General features: G+C 40.5%; 1 protein-coding gene across 2 annotated transcripts; it reads right to left on the bottom strand.

Annotated features, from left to right (window-relative positions):
* Positions 1-13560: 13560 nt before the first annotated feature.
* On the bottom strand, positions 13561-20923 carry COX7A2L (cytochrome c oxidase subunit 7A2 like). 2 transcript variants are annotated; one of them, XM_066993772.1, is made up of 3 exons: positions 20729-20923; positions 15256-15390; positions 13561-14377 (listed from the first exon to the last, which is right to left on the bottom strand). In XM_066993772.1, exons 1-3 carry the CDS (start codon positions 20798-20800, stop codon positions 14234-14236), a joined length of 351 nt encoding a protein of 116 aa, XP_066849873.1. In that variant the 5' UTR covers positions 20801-20923; the 3' UTR covers positions 13561-14233. The 2 variants fall into 2 exon arrangements, with proteins under 2 accessions (XP_066849873.1, XP_066849872.1); XM_066993771.1 differs by lacking the exon at positions 15256-15390 and having other exon boundaries at positions 20729-20899.
* Positions 20924-20970: the final 47 nt, after the last annotated feature.

The following is a 20970-nucleotide window of genomic DNA, read 5'->3' on the forward strand; positions in this document are numbered from 1 at the left end:
CTAGGGGTTGATGGTGAACCACGATCTGTGGGCTGCGAATTCAAGCCTCTGAAAGAAAAGCTGCAAAAGCAGAAATACCTCTGCTCGGCAAATACTTTTGCTGCCTCAGGAAGACAAAGTACAGGTTTTAAATGTCAGAAGTGGAGAGGAAGAATTGGTAGTGAGAAACACTGTGGTTCGGGCTGCTAAGATTCACAGTCTCCCTATGCAAACAAATACTATCAGCACCATTTAGTGAGATGCATTGGTAGGGGCGGATCTGGCAGTACTGTAATGTGGTATCTCAAGTACTTGATCTATGCCAATAAGTGGGAGTTTGTGTGAATTTACCAGCCTGGCCATAAACCAGTCTGCCAGCTATTGTCCCACCTTGTCACTGGAAAAGGAGTGTGCCCAGGGAGTGGGGATGGCAGGACTGAGATTCGTCACAAATTCATTGATCTGCTTATTGGATCAAAGCAAAACAGTTCCCAAGTGGGGTGAGTTAACTCGCCTCCTCTACCTGCCTGGCCTGAGACTTGGAGCTACCCTTCTTTGCCTCACAGTCCTCTTCAGAGTTGTTGGAGGAAGCCCAAGTGCTTCCTTTGGAAGGCTGACTGGTGGGTGGATGCACACCATCGTAGTCTCAATTTTTTCAAGTTCACTGAAAGAGAAGGCTAAGCAGAACCCACAATCTTGGCATTAGCTGGGATAAACTGAAAGATGTGTGATCACTTGAATTAGAAGATCAGGTTGCAGGCTTACTTTCACCTTCATGATGAGTGTCCTTTTGAAAACAGCCTAGACGCTATTTAATAGCAGTTGTCTTATGTATTAAGGAGAAGTGCTAACTGCATAGCTTCTGAATATCAGGAAACCTCTCTTGTCCTGACTTGTTTCATTACTATTTGTTTAGAAAATAATTCAGTGTTCTCTATTGAGATGCAAGTTAGCACTCTGTGGTGGGGGAAAGGATATCTACTTGGCACCATGGTTGAGGGCAACGCTGCACAAGTAGAGCTGTGGCACTCAGCAGCTTGAAAGGAGAAACTGTGGATGTCCTGCATGTCTGAATCTGCAGACTCGAAGGAATGAGGCCGCCTTGCTTCATCCTGTGCTGCAGCCATGGCATTAGGAGCAGTGCCGTGACTGAAAGGGAGCCTTCAAGGGTGGGAAAGGCAATTTCTCAGTAAAACAAGCTCTTCCCAAACCTGACTCCCTGTAAATTGATTCAGAAGTTCTTTGCATAAGTGCAGAAAGAGGCTAATAAAGAGTGCAAAGAGCAACACAAAGTGAAGCAGAAGCTGCCAGGAGGTGGGACCTTGTTTGAGGCTTACCCAGCAAAACGTGGAGCACAACGGTACTGAAGGCCTCCCCTTGCCCTTATTAACTTGTGGAGCAGATGGCTGCCATCCTCAACCATGTTTCCAGGGACTGGAGGATTTCTACAGCAATGATTTTACTTTTTTGTTTGTTAATAAAATTCATACATTTCTAATAACTTTCCAGTGGAGGTGTGGGTTCCATATAGCAAATACTAACCCATTGACAGTTGTTTCTGAATAAAGCTGAGACATAGCTGTGCTGGGGAAATAGAGGAAAACACTTCCCTGTGTTGAAGACATCAACTGTCTGCCTTCCACGTGTAAGCTCACAAAGCACATAGCCCACTTTAATTGCAGAGACCTTTGTTTCACAGGCATCGTTCTTACCGCAGGGGAAAACCCCAGTGTATGTGGCTATTCCGTATTACTTTTTTTTTTTTTTTCAAAAAGGCTTTTACTTAAACCTCAAAGCACTCCGAGAAAATGTAGGAAGCTGGCAGACTTTTTTTAAAGGCAATGTGCAACAGGCTTTGCAGATTCTACTAACAGACAGCATTAATATAATGCTTTTTAATGAGACAACACTGTGATTAAAACACCACCTGGTGAATGAGAGCAATAAAAGTATTCAGTTTTTATTTTCTGTGTATCATGGGTTCATAACTTGCTAATAACCTTGAGACTTAAAATGCTAAGAATAATGCTTGGTGTTGCTAGGGAATGATGCTGCATGATACACAGTAAATGCTGTGTGGAAAGGATATGCTGAAGGCATGATGGCAACTCACAAAATCTTTTTATTATTTTATTGAACACAAATAGTGTTTGATGGCCCACAAAGTTGGGTGCAGTTTGCAGTGTTTGTTAACGTTGCTTGTCCTGATTAAGTGGTTAGTTAAACAGCATTTTATTGCAGTGTGGATATTTTTAGTAATATCAGTTGCTGATGACAGTATTCTAGCATGATGCAGTTGAATGCAATGAGTAGGGTTCTCCAATGTTGTGGCTGTTGTCTGCCACTAAACCATGACATGCCTGGGTGAATCATACCCTGTTGCACCTTTATCTACAAAGACGAGCCTCACCAGCAAGTATTTAGCGGCAAAGCAACACAAAGCTGACAAACCAACTTGGCCACGTTATTTGGGTTCTACAGACCATCACAAGTTCGTTTAGCACTCTCACTCCTACAGAGTACTAGTGTCTTGATGCATTGCCGTCCCTCCTCTCTGCGTCAGCCAAAGGGCTCCCTTGCAGCTCTGTCCTACTTGACCAGGGGATGAGGTTTATTGCAGCACAGTGGGACAGTTGAGCAACGAGTGATTTGGTCTGTTGCCCAAACTGCACACAGAACAGCCTGGCTTCATTCTTACCTTCATCTTTCCACACTGCCTCGTGAATGTGGAGTGCCCTTTCAGATTTATCTAGAAATATCCTCTCCTAAATAGTTAACCAATACAGACTTATTCAAATACATCATGTGGCTTGGGTTTAGACACGAGAAGAAAAACACCCAGAAAAATAAACGCAGAGCACAGTGAGTTTGTAAGGCAGATAGGCATCATCTGCTCAACTGTGTGTTAAAATGAATCAGTTCTTACAAGATGAAGATCCAAGCCTTGTTGTTCACAAGTCTCTGTCTTCCACAGATGGCCCCTCACTTTTTGGCTATTCAAAACAGGTACTGATATTTGTTTTTTTTTTTTTTCCCCCCATGTTTTTCAAATGAGATAAATCCCCAAGCTCAGTTTCAGGCAAAGCAATCATGATAGCCACTATGCTCTAATCCTGTCGAGTGTTGAATGTTTACTGTTTCCTTTGTGAAGCTGAACTGCAAATGTTCAATAATTTATCCAATAGAAGCTATAGTCCTTCACTGGGACTAGGAACTAAGTCCAAGCTGCCTAGAGACATTGATAGGGCTCACAGTAAAACACTGCAGATTTTCAGTAAAGCTCCCACTACAACAATGAAAAGTTTTGAATGGAAGAAACCCAAGGAGAATATTTCATCTCCTCAGCCTTCTGTGTTTCCTTTCCATACAGCGCTGTATAGAACAGATTTTCATTTCTCTTCATTCTTAATGCCTCATGTCCCCCCTGGGTACTCAGAGATGTTTTTCTGAAACCATGTATTTCCTTTAAAGTAGCTGTGAGTCTCAGCATAATCTTATGTTGCATTAATATCAGGTATTTATCAAATTCAAATGAAAATATTTCAAAGATATTATCCTATTAAGTTTTAAATATTTTTGGAATGGAGAATCACAGCTCATCAACAAGGAAGAGAAAAACGTATTTACATGAAACATTGCAACATTAAAATTCAATAGCTAGGGTTAAACACAGAGGTCAATCAACCAGAAATTATTTCCAAATCATTCTAGCTAGAAGAAGCAGTGTAGTCACTTTAATTAATAATCAAGTCCTAAATTCCAGACAGAAAACACTGCTTAATGTTGTATTATTAAAGTCTTGAGTGTTCTGCATCATCAAAGGACAATGAAATAGGAGAAATCAAACCTGTTTTAAAGTGTTCATGAACAGACTTCTTCATTTTGAGGTCTATGGCCTAGGCATATGTTTGGCTGAGAAACACTTGTAAACAACCTTCTTCACTGAGACGTCTGAACGCCCTCATTGCCTTCAGAGAAAAACAGGCTGCTGCTCACGCAGAACTCTTAATGGTCTGTACTGGACGGGCTGCCTTCTGCCATCCACTCGTAGACAAACGTTTCTATCATAAATGTAATTATTTTGATAACTGTAATAGAACAGCGAGAGGTGGGACTATCTGGGTGATGACATTGCATGATAGTTTGGACATTCTAGGGTAATGCTACAGAGAAATTCACATTGCTATTATTTATATCATTTCTGTTCTCTGGATGTTGCTTTCAGCTTTTTATCTGAGAAACTGAGTCTGGATTCCAGCTCATGTATCCTAGCCTAGTTTTTTGTTTGTTTATTTTGTTTTTAAATCTGTAATACTCCACTATACAACTTCACTCAGATATTTCCTCCATACTTTTTTCTTTTAGCCTTCATTACACAAAATTAGCCTTCAGATTAGCCTCTGCCCTGATTCCCTATTTTCTTCTATATTGTATCTTCTATTCTAGTGCATGCTCTCTGGTAATTTAGCCCTGTGAAGGATAAATGCACTTGTTAAAAAAAACATTGAGCCAGATGATTCTTTTTGTGTGTGTTTTGTTCTTCTGTTAAAAAAATTTGTTTCAGTGGAAGCCAAATTATTCTCAGGCTTGGGTTAAATTCAACGAAAGGTTTCATCTGCACAAGGAAGAAGAAAACCGTGAGAAATATTGAATGTGTTTTATGTGAGGGTTTTATTCCAGAAATACTGTTTGTTTTGTTGTTGTATTTTTTTGTTTGTTTGTTTGTTTGTCATTTAAAGCTTTGGAAACAGCATTGACTTTCATTCTTCTATTTTAAAGTTAACTTTTGAAGGTTAGATTGCCTGAAAGAACACTCTCTTTCCCCTTGAATGGATTGGTTTAGGATCAACTTGAAATAGGAATGCTCCAGAATTTTTCTTACCCCTAGCTGGCTACTGAATTAAAATGTCATTATCCTAAGTTTATTTTGAATGGATATAACAATTACAGCTGATAAAATAAGTGAGAGCTAGGCTTCTTTTATTTCCCCAGTCTTCTTGTGCATGATGTGAAATACATTTCAAGTCTTTTATTACTATGTTGAAATGAATATCCTGCCTAGTTCATGCCTAACAAAATAAGATTAAGGAAGGATTAATAGAGTAAATCACCTTTGGGTTGTAACCGAAATGATAAAAATAGCTAGAAACAGAGGACAGTGTTGTATTTTCTACTCTTAAAATTGAGCTATTGCGATTATTACTAGAGGTTGTCCTAATTTATACCCCAAAAAATAAAAATAAAAATTATGTTGACAAAATGAGATCCCATTACTGTTCAGGCTGTCAGATCTGATGGTCTCTTCTGGCTCATGGATCCAAGCTGCTCACCACTTATGCAACTGGGGTGCTTACAGTTCTTAGTGCCATCAATGTTAAAAAAATGCTGCTGTATCTTACAACAGACAACTGAATTTGTATGAGATAAAGGTAGGTTCAGAGTAAATCTAAGTAAATTAATATACTTCTGATTTATTCCAATGTGTCCAACCAGAACTTGCTTTTTGTTGCAAAAATTATGGCAGATATGCTGTTACTTATATATCAGATTCTGCAACTCTTTTATATGTCACTCAGGTGAAACTCCAGCCAAAATTGGCATGGACTACTGTATTTGGCTTATGTGTGTTGTAATGATTGCTACCAGGAAACCAAAAAGATTCTGATCAAAATCAAAAATGTAAACAGTATTATATACAAAATGTAATGCAAAGCTTCAAGGGCATTTGTATGTCCAGAAGTACATTATGAAATGGCTGTGACGAACTTCCAGTCTTAATAGTACAAGACTGGTTCTTGATCCTCTTGCACGCTTAAGCAATGATTGATTTTCACATTGATCTTGCATTATTTTTACTCGGGCTGCAGAAATGTGGCCTATTGAAAGCTGCTTCATAAAAAAGAAATTGTTCTCAGCTACAATTCATCTCTCAAGAGAGATGGTATAAAATAAACCCGAAGCATGGAGGAATCTGTAGGTACTTCCCATCTTAACTTTTGAAAATGGATGGAAACTCTGCCCCCTGCCAGGGCATGTTGTTGTTGTTGTTGTTGTTGATTTTATTGTGTGTGTGTAACAGACCATTGTAACAGAAACATAAAGGACTAAGGACTTTCTTTCATACCCACTTTGGTCTGGATTTTGCCAGTAGGAATTTAATTTGGGGAGGTTGTTTTGCAAACCTGAATGAACGTAAGAGAAGTTTTGATAATAAAATGGTGAAGAGTATGGAAGTGCAACCTAAAAATAAGTTAGCGCCTTGTTCTGATTGAGCCTGGGAGAGAGGATCTGTCTGACGCTTGGTTGTAGAAACTTTTCACAAGCTGTGGATGATATATAGGTAGGATTCCAGTGGAGGCTGGCTTGGAGTTGGAGACCACCATGTTTCCAGCATTTGCAGCTCTAGGATAGCAGACTTGCACTTCTTCCCAGTGAGGGTCTCCAGCATACCAAACTGTTTCACAGCTGCCAACAACTGAGCTGTTGTAAAACTGAAGGAATTATTTGATGAGAGAAAGGGGTAATAGTACATATTTGCCTAAAGTGTCAAACTCCAAAGGCAGTGCAGTTAACAGTTAAAGTTGTCTAGAGTGGATTTCAACACATTGGATAAAAATATGTCTCTTTGTAACTTCTCATTTGCCTTGTGAAGATGGGTCTCACTGGAGTCCTGTGTAATTTCATAGAATCACAGAGTGATTTGGTTTGAAAGGGACCTTAAAGATCATCTGCTTCCAAACCCCCTGCCATGGGCAGGGACACCTCCCACCAGACCAGGTTGCTTGAAGAAATTTGATTTCTTAAAGTCAGCAGTGCAAAATAGGTGAAGTGTTACAGATACTGGATCCTATTTTATTATTTATTGCTGCTCCTGGAAATATACTTTTTATGAATTGCAACTTAAACACAGAATTAAGCTGTCCAAAGAAATAAAGCACATAATCAGTCATTTACACACCAAGTTCTGCAATATACATTTAATGGTGGACTTGGCAGTGCTAGGGTAAAGGTTGGACTTGATGATCTTAGAGATGGACTAGATGATCTAGATCTAGAGAACATCTTAGAGATGATCTTAGAGGTCTTTTCCAACCTGAATGATTCTATGATTATATGACACAGGGTCCATTACTAGAATCAGACCTGCACATACAAGATCAGACACTATAAAACTCTCTCCAGGGAATGCTTGGTAGAAATATCTTAACTTCCACTGCTTTTATTAGAGCAGTTTGGGCTTCATCTAGCATTTGAAGACATTTATGCAGCCACTTAAAATTTGCAGAGAAAAAGATAAACATGGCCCAGTGATCCTGATGAAATGTGTGGGTCAGATGGTCATCTGAGTTCACAGGATGTAAAAGCTAAAGTGCATACGCAAGTGTTCACGCCACAGATTATCATCTGGTGAGAGCTGCTGAATTTTGAAAACATGGAACCCCAAAACTATAGTTGAGATAGTGTATGTGTATATATGTAGTAAGTGCCTGACCCGTGCTCAGAAGTGGCATTCCCTGCAGACCTGCTGGTGCTGTTTACAGGTGATCTCTTCACCTAGTCCTGGTGGCTTTGGCTCCAGGCATGCTGAGTATCGCCTTCCCATTTCTTCCACCACTTGTACCTAAGGGCCAGCCATGGCAGCTGGGCTTGTCAGCTGACCAGCCAGAGTTTTCATGAGGATCTTCCCTTCCTCCTCAGACCACCCAGGCATGCGAGGTGCTACAGCTGCAGAGAAAAATGCAGAGTCTCGCTGTTTGGTTGCATCCACAAAAGAAAGGAATTGGCGTCATGGAAACAAGTTGCATACTCTATTGCCACCCCATCTCCTTCATTCTATCAGCAAGAAAAATCATAGCAGGAACAGGCATATGACTGCTTGTTGCTTCCTGCTCCCAGAAGCAGTGGCAGGAAAAGCACAGGCACTGACAGCCGCTCCTGGAAAGTAACAGCAGCAAGTCAGGGATAGGGGAAGGCCGTGGTTAATATTGCTACTGATAGATTTATTTTCTTTTCTATTTTTACTTGGATTGGTTTATCCCATGCAATTTAAATAAAGAATGTAGGATTTGAATCTGTAATCCAGGAAATCCGTATTACACAGGTTTTCTTGCAATCTGTTGGTCAGTGAAAGTAAAAATGTGCCACACACAGATAAGAAATTTCTTAAAGGGTATATGCTTCTCTGAATTATTCAATCACTTTAATATTGTCGTGCTAAGATATTTTATTAAAACACCATTTTCTACATTTTGTAATACTGAGAGATCAAATACACAGATTCTCTGCAGACAGCCCTGATAGGCGTTATCTGCCAGGCTCTGCATGGCTGGGAGCATGTCTAAACAAAAGTCCAGACCTTTGTCTAGCAAGTTGTTCCTCAATTGCCACGGAAAACTGTTGCAGGGCTTTAGGAAGGCCTCCAAGTAAACTTTTGGGAAACCGGAAAACCTTATTTTAAGATTGCCAGAAATCATCTGTTCATTGCTTTTAAAGCATGCTTTTCTGAAGGGATTTTAAGACAGCCACAGCACAGGAAGCTTGGTTCCTCCACATCTCAGTGATCCTATGTAGACTCCAGCCTACTTTCTGCAATGTAGGGCTTTGTTTTTTTATGAAAGCCTAAAAAGAAGTCTCAACCCTTGTGAATTCTGCAGGGTTATGCTGCTAATGATTAGGATGTTCAAGTGTGTTTTTTGTTATGAATATCAGCTTTGTTTAATCAGTTCCAATTAGAAGACTAACACATTTTTGTTATGCTTCTGCAAGACTAAGTTTTAATGAGAAGCACTTGTTCTTTGTGCCAGGAAAACTACATTTCATTAGTTTTGCTTCCTTGGTTGCAAGTCAGCATCAAGGTGCTGGAACTGACACTTGCTGCCTCTCCATTCCTCCCAACATGTTTTGCTTACCTCCCTCCAAAAAAAGCGCTGTTACAGTCTTAGTTTAGGATGCAGTTTGCAGTTGTGGAGTATTGTGGATTAGACAATGCTCAATCTTCTCTAGCAAGTGGGCAAGTGACTAGAGGTTATGCAGGTGGACTTCCTCATGTGTAATGGGGAACCATGCAACATGCTAAGGACTGCTTGGAGTGGTTGGAAGAGCAACCGGTTTATGGTAGCAGGCTGTACTGAACTCTGCTGTGGATGCTGACAGCTGTCTCTGTTCTGTGCCTTGTGAAAGTTTTGTAACAGTCATATGTTATAATTAATGCCTAATTTCTAATTTTGGGTGCTCAGAATTAGAGCTCAGTGATGAAATCAGAAAGAGAGTCTGAGAGGCCTTAGGTAGCAGCAGGCAACAAACACATAAAGCGATTAATAGCAAGATTGACATGTGTGTGACTGCGTTGTGAGGAAGATATAGAAATGGGTGTGATAACATGGCTGTAAGAATGTTGTGGGAAATATTTTGCCTATTTCTTTGAGATAGGCAGTCAGGTGCTTGGAAGCAGCAAGTATTTTGATGCTCCTATGTCTGTACACCAGTCTGGCAGCTTCTTCAAAGACTTGCAGCACAGGAAGGGCTTCACCTGGGCACCTAGAGCAGATGCAAGATCATGATATTCACAGAGGAGACTTCCAGGGTTTGTTCCAACTCACAGAATAAAAATATATGTGACAAATGTATGCTTCCTGATATGAATATTTCAGAAGTTCTCTTGAAACATTTAGAAACAATTTCATTCCCTTTGCGGCACAGAATATTTTAAAAGTGCTGTGGAGAAAGAAAAAATGAAGTAAACCAGAAAACTTTTTATGAATAAAAATGTACGAGCAAGGGAGAAAAGTATGTAGCTGAGGTGAAGTGAGACAAAGCGTATCCCTTTCCCTCCCACCCCTACTAGTTTTGCAGCACTGAATCCACTGGGCAAAGCCATTTAGAAAACGTTTTAGCAGGGAGCATACTCTCTCTTTGGAGCTAGAGGATGGTAGGAATGCCTTTGTAGGCCAGATATGGGCTGTCTGCAACAGATGGGCGAGTGGGGGTGGGGTGGGACAGACCCTTGAATTTAACTTCCTTGTATTTTGGGAGGATTCATGTACAGATGAAATGGCTCCTTCAGCCTGGTGCCATAACCAAAAACAGTCTGTGAGCATATAGGAAGTACCAGGATAGCTCACCAGGGGATAAGATCTTGCACTGGTGAGATGCCATACTGGTATTTGATAGTATATGCCCTAATTCTGTGTCACAGGCATGCTTGCAACTCTCTTGAACAGCAAATGGGCTTCTAATTCTTAGCAATGCAAGAAAAGCTATCTGGAATTGACTCAACCTTCAATAAACTAAGATGCAACTAGCACTGAATATGAAAAACAAAAAAAAACTTAAAAGGTTGTTTTGCATGCCTACTGCTAAAACTAATGCCTGTGTTACAGGAAAGTTCTTCCCGCTTTCCAGTTTAAACAGAGATCAAACTTTCGCTTCCATGAAGTTTTGACTGAGAATAAGGACAGGAGAAGGGAAAAAAAGTTAGTGTAATATCATAAAATGAAGGTAGGTTGTAATATATATTTTTTTAAGAACAGTTGAGCGTGATTTTCTATGTAACTTACCTGATACATGCACTTTTTCCTCTTTGTGCTAAAGCATTTGGATTTTATAAATTTTAAGATTGCTGGGGTAATGGTTTGTGACAGCAGTGGAAAAACTGATCTGTGACTCTTCAGAAGCCTCTTGGAAGGTTTGAATTTGGAGGGAGGATGGTAAAAAGGGAGTAGGTACTGTGCCTTTTGTGTGTGTGTATGTGAGGAAATGGCCCTTAAACGTTCTGCTCAGCTTCTTAACATCTGCAAGATTAATAAGCAACATTTGGTAGCAAATTCAGATTTCTCTTTCCCTACTTTATCTTGCTTTTATTACGGTACCTTTTAATTTGACAAGATTTACTTTAAGGGAAGGTCAATTAATTAATGTCTTGGCATCGAATAGTGACAATATAAACTGTTGAGGCAAAAAATCTGTTGAGATTGCATGGTCATACTGTAATATGGGGAAGGAATCCTTAGCATACATTTATTTTTAAAGCAGCTGAAAGACATACTTGCATACTATCAACATCTTCTCAAGTGCATTTATTCCAGTACACCCACATAAAAAGTAGGGAGAGAGATCTTATTTAAAAGCCATTACAAAATAACTATTGAATTCGGGTTGCCAGAAAGATCATTTAAGAAGGAAAACGATGGTCTCTCAACAATAAGATAATGCCATGGGGATGGATGATTATCATGAGATAATTTTATTCCTGAGTATTGTAAATCTCAGCTGCTTTCCCTTCCAACCCCATCACCTTGGGGTATGAGAGCTTATCATAATTTATTCTCTGCTGTGCATTCAAGCCAAAACATTAGAGTATAAACTATCACTTAAAAACACATCTTGTTTTCCTGGACCTGACTGGTGGTATGTTGCAGGAATTCTAAGATACAACTGAGAGGCTCTTTCAAAAAAAAAAAAAAAAAAAGTAACATAAGAAGTTACAGTATCCAAGTCAGATTCTTACTTGTGGGAATGAGGTAGCCTTCTTGATGCTGCAGATCACTCCTAGTTTTCCTTACTTAAGACCTTATTTAACATCAGCCCAAGGAGAAAGATTATTTATTTTAAAGGTAAGGCTGTTCTTGAGGGCTTAGGAATAAGAAGATTAGGTGTCTCTATCACAAATAATAATTCAAAACACTTAAATCCTCTTGAATCCTCACAGAGGTCTCTGGCATCAGAACATTTTTAAAAGCATGTCTAACAGAGCTTTTCATTCTTAGGAAGAAAAATGATTTACCATGTTGAAATTTCTTTATGATGATCTCAAAACTAATTGAGAACAGGGGCACAATTTTTCCTTCCACGTCCTAACCTTTTGGCTGCAGCTTTCAAGCTTTCCGCTTCTTCAGAGCACTTTGTTGTGGGAATACAGAAATGTGGTTTCCTCTTTCTCTCAAGACTGGAGTCCTGCCCAGTGGCAGCAGACTACCAGTGATTCTTTGTTCTTTAGCCTCAACTGAAGTATGGATGTGAATCTGACAAGCTTAAGGAACATTCTCATCCTGCTTCAGCTGGGTCAGGTTTATTTTTGTTTTGTTTTGAGAAAGGCAAAGTGAAAAGTTTTTCAGAATCCATATTGTTTAAATAAAACAATGGATCATCTAGTATCTGGTCATCTGCTAAACTCCATGGTGTTTTCTTTTTCCTTTAGCACACAAATGCTAAATCTGACAAAAATCTGGAAAACGATAGACCCAGAGTAAAAAGATGAGTCAGATATCCATAATTCCAATCATGACTTCTATAGCAACACACAAACCCAATATTCTAGTTGAGTTCCTTTTGAAAGAAAGCTGGCCTGAGTGATGTCTCTGTTGCTGTTCTTTCCACAAGTATGTGGAAGAGTATTGCCCTTGGTTAATACGCTAAAGCAGAAAAGGTTAGTTACTTTATCCACATCTACTTTAGCAAGCAGAAAGTTAACCACTGTGAACTCTAAAAAATAGTTTTGCTTTTTTTACAAAAAAAAATAAATCTCTGAGTAAAGTCATCTCCATGAACATTTACCTGTCAAGTTTGTGTGCAAAGCAAAGTATCCTTTATTAGAAGATTCTTTTAGGGGGTGCTTAATATATGATATGAAGGGAAGACAGAAAATTAGCCTCCATGCTGCTTTTTTTTAATTGTTATTATTAATTTTGTAAAATAGAAAGACTTAACAGCCTACACAAGATTCTTAGTGCTATGGAAACGTGCTACTGAGGATAAAATATTTTATCAGTAGAAGCAACAATATCTGCCACTTCCTTCAGAACTTCATTAATTGTTCTTGACGCTTGCTGTCCGTATGATTTTCTTATTTAGTGACTTAATCTCTCCACTCCTGAAATACCAACATTGACTGAAAGCTGAGATCACAGCATAAGCAGCTATTTTCTTTCCTATGGAACAGTAATAAGGCTTTAGTACAACATAACTAGAAAACAAATCAGAATGAATTTAGTAAAGAGTGAACAGATGGAAACTTTAGGTTCCTTTATCAACTGTTTTGCTAATTTATGAGGAAGATGTTTTCTCCAGAGCTCTGGGAGAGATGGGTCTTTACAGAGGCCTGCAAATCCATGCTCATCCACATTCACTGCCTGAGTGACTGGGAGTAAATATTCTGTGTTCATGAACCAGAGCAGGATCCATCCAATTAGAAAATACCCTTTGTAAAGACTTGTGTGAAACTTCCAGTTCAAGGTTATGATATTACAAAGGAAAAAATGAATTAAGGGTTTTATTAGTTTCCATCTCGACCCACGCGGCAAACGAAATGTGTGTTTATGTGTATATAGATGGATATGGGTATCCACTGGAAATAATTCGCAGCAGAGCTACGAAATACAGTGACTTGTTTCACCAAAACTTATAGTTAAAGACCCATTGTGTTGCAAGATAGAGTTTTAAGAGGATTAGCATCCCAAAAAGATTACAGTAAGGCAGCGGAATCCGTTGTCTGGTTTAAGATCTACAAGTTGAACTTGAATAACAGTATGCTAATACATTTTGCTACGAGGCCAGCTGAAGTAGTATTAAACTTTCAAGACTTGCCCATTTTCATGTAGTTATCTTTATTGCACAACAAGAGAGCGTTTGACAAATGAAAGTCCAAAAACTGGTGTACAACTGATGCTACAATACTGTTGCATTCTGTTACATACTGTGATGTTCACATTATGGAATAAATCCAGTTTACATGTTCCAAGGAGCTAAGCCCTTTGTCCTACCATCAGAGGTACAAGTGTTAAATAATATACCAGCATTTGGAGAAGTTCCACTGCCACCTGGTTATGTAAAATGAGCTGTGCACGACAGAAACAGGTTCTTGCTGTGTTATAATAATTATTTCTTTTGACTGTTTTGGAAACTGGTAGCATCTTCCCAATAATGAATGTAGAGCATAGCCCAGAAAGTATTTCTTCTGTCCCATCTCTAACATTGTTGAAACTGGGGGAGGGGATGAAGGAAAAAATTAACTTTCTCCAACTGTTCATACACTCCTGCAATACAACAAATGCAAAGCTACAACCATATGTTAAGATGATGAGTTTGTGTCTGTTTACATTGATTTCTAGAGCACATAAGGCAACCAATTTAAACACATTTTCTCCCAGAACTTTGATCTGAATAATGAACCTTTTATGATCGATCACAGAATTAAGAAGCAAGTGGAGAGACATGCAGGAGGTCCTTCAGATAAATGTCACGAGTCCCATGAGTTCATTTACTTTTGGTTTCTTGGTTGTGAGGCCATGTAGAGTGCCACTAGACAGTAGATAGTCCCGCCTATTGTTAGAGCCATAGTGGTCCGATAAAGCAGCCTATCTGGAACTCCTCGTTTCAGGTGTACTGGCAGTCCATCTGCTTTCTGTGGGAAGAGTTTAAAAACAAACAAAAGAAAATGAACACCCAGACAGAGGCCACCATGAACAAGCTACCTCAGGTAAACTTAAGAGACTCCCATGAGGGAAACCTCCTGACAAACAGGCTATCTACAATCAGATGTATTAAGTGCTTTTCATTTAGCAAGACAAATGCAGATGCAAGTTAATTTCATTAGCCAAAGCCATTAAGTGCAGGCAGAAAGAACATATCTTGAAATATTCCTAAAGAGGACCTGGATGAGAGAAGTGTCACTAACAAAAGAATGTGAAAAGATACATAGAAAAGGTTATTCACCAAGTCAGACTGACATATTCCAAATGCAAGTGGCATGAAAGAGAGAAAAGGGCACGTTACAAAGCACATTCTCAATGCTTTTGTTTAAAAATTAAATAAATAAACTGATTTATTTTATGAGAAATCCCAGTACATTTAGAAATTGCATAGCTAACAAACTGGCTTTGAAAACCTTACTGCGCTCTTCTTAACACTGCATTATAACAGCTTTGGTAGTATTCAAGTTGTTATACTCAAAACAGTAATGATCTGCTTTGCTTCTCCAGATCTGCTTTAAATCATATGCTTGGATTCCCAGATGGAAAATGCTTCCAATAGTCAAATAATACAATTTGCATCTTTTGAAGCCCACCAAAAGAAAGATAATTTTTACTAGACTTTTCACTTTCTGTATTTATGTCCCACGCAAGGTCATGGGACAGATACAATTATACCATATGTACTTAAGTGCATTTTGAAAAGTGTAGGTATTGTAGAATGACAAAAGTAGTTCGCCACATTAGAACAGGGCAAAATATGACCCACTCTCTCCAGTTTTCTTTAAGTTACTCTCAAAGTTGTCGTTACCTGAAAAATTTTCTGTAGGTCTGGCACCTTGTTTTTACCCAAGAAAGAATCAGTTGCTGGTAAATCTGAAGCAAGTTTAGTTGTTGTCCCAAAAATCAGAGCTGGGGATTCAGTGGAAACTATTGGTTTGAGTCCCTGCATAAATAAAGATTAAAATATCAAGGTATATAATACTTGCAAATGTACCGATTGTCACGTTAGGTAGGCATACTGCCACTGCCAGTCATTACAAGGATAGGTTACAAAGAATATTTATCTGGTATGACAACCCCTGGTTTTAAAAAAAAAAAAAAAAGTGACAGCTAATGAAAGACACATTGTTGGCCTGTTCATTTCTCTGCTACAACTTTGGACTTTGTGAGGAAAACAGAAGCCTCCTGATTTTTTTTTCCATGACATAAATTCATAGCTACCATATGCTTTTCCATGCTGGTATTTGGTCCAAATTGTTGCTTGTATTTGCACACAGACTACCTAGATCCTATCAGAGTAGTAGGGTTAGAAGTGGGGAATCCCTGATGCTAGGGTCCAACGGAGTGAGGAGACTTTATCAAACTCTTCCTCCTGAATGTTCTAAGCAGTGCCTTTAGAATTGGGCCTGAAATAACTGGGATGGGTGGGCTGGAGGGGGAGGAAAAAAGAAAAACAAAAAAAGGAAACCAACAACAACAAAAAATATTGATTAAAAAAAATAGAAAGGTTATGACCACTGGCTGTTTCATATGAAAGTGATAAATAAGTGGTGCTCAAGGACACTTCAGATGCCTTGAAAGGGCAGATATTTTAAGCTGGTGTAACAACACCCTGTAATTCACATTCTGGTGCAGATTGCCACCCCTCACGTGTTCCCTCTGAGCAGTGTAAGTTAATTTCCTTTCAGTTCTGACGGTTGTACCCTGCATTTGATATAAAGCTACACGATCCAGTTCTATGGATAAGATTAAGTGTACAAAGTTACAGCAATCGTGAGATGGCCTCCTTGCCTGTTTTATTAGAGGTAAACTTAACAGTTATGCTTCAGCACATGGCAGCGACGATGTGCGTTATGGCTCCTGAAACAGTTGTATGTTTGTTTTTTCTAATTGCTGCAAAGGCAAAAAGCATAATACAGGCAGGTTAATGCAAGTCTTTCATTTCAAACAGAAACAGCAATTGCTCTCCATTGGATCAAGTTGAGGCTGCACTCAAATTTTAGTTTCTGCTCATGGGACTAGTTGATACATTTTGTATTTAAGAGAACTGTCTGAACACTGTTTGGAGCTGAAATCAGACTTTCACTCTTTTCCTCGTAGGCCTGCCACAGAGCAGGCATGTTTTCTCCATATGGCTGTAAATTCTCTGCCACGATAGGCATCTTCGAGGGAAAGACTACACTTCTCAACATCCCAAAACAGCCTTCTGCTTTTCTAGTGCCTGAATATTAGAATCCCGTACTTCTGACGGTCTTGGTTATGTTTTGAAAGAAAGCTGGCAAAACTGGATTCTCTTGCACATTCAGTAACTAGCACCTTACTACTGAGCAGTCTTGCACATGAATTGTTGAATTAAAACCAAGTAGTTCTGGTCATATCAGCAAAAGGAAGCATCTAAGAAACTTAAGATTAGCTAAGAAACTTAAAATCAGCTGCTTGCTAAGCTTATGGTGGTTGGAGAGAAATCCTCAGTACTACACAGAAGAATTTCAGTACAGATAATTTATGAGCAAGTCATTAAGACACCTTAAATGACACTTGTGTTTAGATAACCCTGCAGTTTGGGTGTTGTTACCAGCACCAGTGTTTTGCTACACTCAACGTACTACTGAAGAGTGAATGCCTCTACATGTTTGACCTGTTTTTCTTAAGCAAATGTTTCTTCTTGATAATTTCTCTTCTGATTTTAAGACATTAACCTCTTAATCAAGCTAATAAGAATTTGTTCTAATTATTAGACAAAGTGTGGAAGGTCAACTCAAACAGAAAAGTCATCAGCTGATTTCATAAGCACACAATGACTTTCTCTGAAGTCCTTAATGAAAGGTCAGGACATGTGGCTAATCGAAAACATACAAAATCTCAGACACCAGTATCATTAGGTTTAACTCTCTGCCTGTCCCTCTCTAAAATGTGTTTGTTTTCCGGTCAGAGGTCTGCAGGTCAACCTACCCGCTGGCTGGCCAACATGTTCAAAGTTAAAACAAACTTACGTCTTCCTAGCATGAACTCCAAAGGGAGATTTGCATTTTCCTAGTAGCACAAAACAGGTAAGAATTAGGAACACAATTTAATAGAGAGAGCACCACACTTAAGTTTGTAAAAGGAAATTGGTCAAGCTGAATCACAGAATGAGAAAGTGGAGAAGACTGAGGTAAGTGTAAGTGAAAAAGGAAAATTGGGAAGGAAGTTAAGCTGAGAAATATGAGTTCAGAACATGAATTGAAGTAACTTTTACAAACCTAACTGAACTAGACACTTCTCACCTAAATAGCAGATCATTTGCAGCAGCACATACCTCACTGTATGAAGTTAAATCTGTTTGTCATCACTAACACAAGGATGCTTTTAGATAGCATTACTTGAAGCTCTGCTTGCATTGGGATGACACACTTAAGTGTTTTTGTGTATATTTAAAATATGATCGACAGTCTAAAAGGTTAATCATTACAGTTTCTCAACCAACTCCAAACGATTCACACCAGTTTAAATCAGAAGAGTGGATTTCTTGTGGAGTGGAGTGGAGTTTTTATTTTGTGTTTTTTTTTTTTTTTAATAGCTACAAGCAAAACAAGTTGTATCATCTGAAGATGTGGCAGTATGAGAGAATTTCTACCTGGGTTGTGGTCAGCCTTGAAGAACTAGGGAAAACTTCATACAGTCATACTCACCTGATGGCATTTGAAACTGGTCCCACTGTTAGTGTTTTAAACACAGGCCAGTTCTTTGACTGAACAGTTTGTATTGAATTTGTAATGGCTATGGCAGTCATTAGCCTCCTAAATCTGAGTAGTATTTTTAACCTATTTAACTCCTTACCTGCTCTAGCTAAGAAAGTTCCCATTTATTCAAACAGGCTAAACAAAATTATGTAAAGTAGCATGAACTATTAAATGCAAAATTAAGTCATTTAAGAATAAGACTGAGATGGAAGAACAGTACAGGTTTCAAACTAAGGAAATTTTTGTTAGTATGAGTAGTTAGTTATGTTAGTTGTCAGCAAAAGCATTTCTGAAATACATTTTGAGTGATATTTTGCAAGCCCACAAGCTTAAACTCGCATCAAAACAATACTGCAATGGGAAGCATCAAAACACGCCAGTACAGAATAGAGTGAATTATTACATTGCATTTTTGACCGAGGAGAATTTGAATGGCAAGATGTCCTCATTTTTCCAGAACCATCAAGACAAATAGCATAAAAAGTAAACCATTTTAATTGCTGAGCTGTGGTTTGATTAAATACAGCAATGAAATCAGTAGGAAAAAAAAATTACTTTGATTTGGACTTAACATCTACTTACCCCGGATTCCTTTCAAATTTTAACAGATTAAATATATTTATATATATATATATATATATATATACACACAGATTAAATATATTTGTATAGGACAGATAAGAATTGCCTAAACCTTGTGTTTTCTACCATAGCTGCCTGTTAAGATGTGAGCAGATGTACTTTTAGACTAGAACGTATTTATTCCACTGTCTTCCCTGCATCCTGCCCTCTCCCCAGCCCCTTTCCCAACAGCTACCCAGGAAACCTTCTAAAGAACGGTGGGGAAAAAGAAAAAGAATACTGTTCTTGGGCCAGAAACTGCCATATCTGAAAGTCACCAGTACCTCGATGTTTACTTAAGGTCATGGGTTAATTTGGGATGCAAGGGCTCTTCAGCGCTAGTCCAAACTCCTCCCCAGAGGAGGCTCTCCCATGAGGTCAGGCCAGGTTGCTCTGGGTTTTGGCTTGTCTGGCCTTGAAAGCTTTCCAGCACTGGAGACTGCACAGTGTCCTGGGGCACCTGTTTCACTGCCTACAATAAGCACAAAAATATCTTTTCTTACATGCAGTTTGAACCTTTCTTGTTGCAGCGGTGCCTGGTGGGAGGGCATAAGCCGTGCAGAGCCTGGTTCCACCCTCAGTAACTCTCCTGCAGGTTCCGGCTGGCTGCTCCTAGGTCTGCAGCTGTGCCATGCCCCTGCCCCAGCTCCTCTCCTCCCGGTGAACAAGCCCTGTTTCCTCCTAAACTCAACACAGGCCAAGTGCTCCGACCCTCCTACCCGTACTGGGGACCTTTGCTGAACGTGCTCCAGCTTATCCCAAACTTTCCCATGCTGAAATGGCCCACAGCTGGATGCAGGAGCTGGAGGCAATTGCTTCCCTTGAGGTACTGGCTATGCATGAGGTGATACAGCCCAGGATGACCCTGGTCTCCTTCGCAAGCAGGATGCATGTCCAGCCTCAGGTCCAGCTTGCTGTCTGCCACTATCTCCAGATTCCTGAACTTCCAGAAGTTCAGATGACCCCATGCTTTGATGTCTTCTGCAAACTTTACACTCTATTGCCTGCTCCAGGTTACTGATAAGGCTCTGCAACAACCTGCAGCACTGTGCTGGGTACCAGCATCCACGTAGAATGCGACCCGCTGAACACGATCATCCAGTTTTCTTAACCTTCTCGCTGTCTATCCACCTAAACTGCAAAGCCTTAAGTTCAGAAGACATCCGAATAAAAAGTTTTCCCTCTGGTCTGGGTCCCTTGAAACAGCTCAGTGTTCTACAGAAGCTTAACACAGTATTGCTGCTTGCAGACTGCGCTGTCCGAGTAAAATCTGCACAGCGAAGGCTATCAGGGAAAGCAGAACTGTGCAGTACGGCGCTTACAGAATGACGGTAGGGAGGCGCTACATAGAAAAGTGGTGTATCACAACGATACGCACCCTACCGATACGTCAGCTTTTATTAAGTTTATCAGAAAAAAAAAAAGACAAATCCTAAGCAATTGATCCTTTGACTTCTCCCCTTTGTGCGCATAAATGCACTTTTTTAAAAAATAAAGCAGCTGAGGTCACATCAGAAAAGCTTGCTCTCTGGACGTGGCTTCTTTAGAAGCTTTACTTTATAAAAACAAATAAAAAAAATCAGATTTCCAAGCCTTGACCTCCAGCAGCGAACGCCTTTCCGTTGCCAAACCGAGTGCCTTTTTGTTACTGCGCTGCACGAAATCGGAGCTGTCACGGTCTCCTCAGGAACTTCCCCGCCGCGCCGCGCCGCGCCCACGCCACCCTGCCGCTGCCCACCCCGGGCAACGCAGGCAGCAGCGCCGGGGCAGCCGGGGCAGCGAGGCGGCCTTACTCTGCCCGACCTCCCCGGGCCGCCCCCCTCCCGCTCGGCCGGGCGGCCCCAAGGTCACGGGTCGGGCCGGCAGCGGCGGCCCCGACCCGCCCGGAGCGCGGCTGCCTTGGTGGCGGCGGGGCGGTGCCGGTGCCGCTGCCGTTACCTGCGGGCTGTAGGCGGCGGAGGCGGCCGCCCCGACCAGCCGCTGCGTGACGGCGCTGAAGCGGTAGTACATGGCGGCACCGAGGCGGCGCGGCCACCGCCGGCTCCCTGCGCGCCGCCAGAGGGCCCCGCCGGCTCGCCGGGCGCCTCGGCCGCCGCCTGAGAGCGGCCGGCCCCCGGAGCCGCCGGAGGGGTGAGGGAGGGAGGCGGGCCCCGTGCAGGGGGGATCGGGGAGCGGTGGGA

Source organism: Anser cygnoides, chromosome 3 (genome assembly GCF_040182565.1).
Source record: "Anser cygnoides isolate HZ-2024a breed goose chromosome 3, Taihu_goose_T2T_genome, whole genome shotgun sequence".
Taxonomy (NCBI): domain Eukaryota; kingdom Metazoa; phylum Chordata; class Aves; order Anseriformes; family Anatidae; genus Anser; species Anser cygnoides.

Coding starts and splice junctions, on each gene's coding strand:
- COX7A2L (XM_066993772.1), bottom strand. CDS start 20,800: ATGTACTACCGCTTCAGCGCCGTCACGCAGCGGCTGGTCGGGGCGGCC. Junction 15,391..20,728: donor CCGCCGCCTACAGCCCGCAG/GTAACGGCAGCG, acceptor TTATTTATGCAG/GGACTCAAACCAATAGTTTC. Junction 14,378..15,255: donor ACCTACAGAAAATTTTTCAG/GTAACGACAACT, acceptor CTCTTCCCACAG/AAAGCAGATGGACTGCCAGT.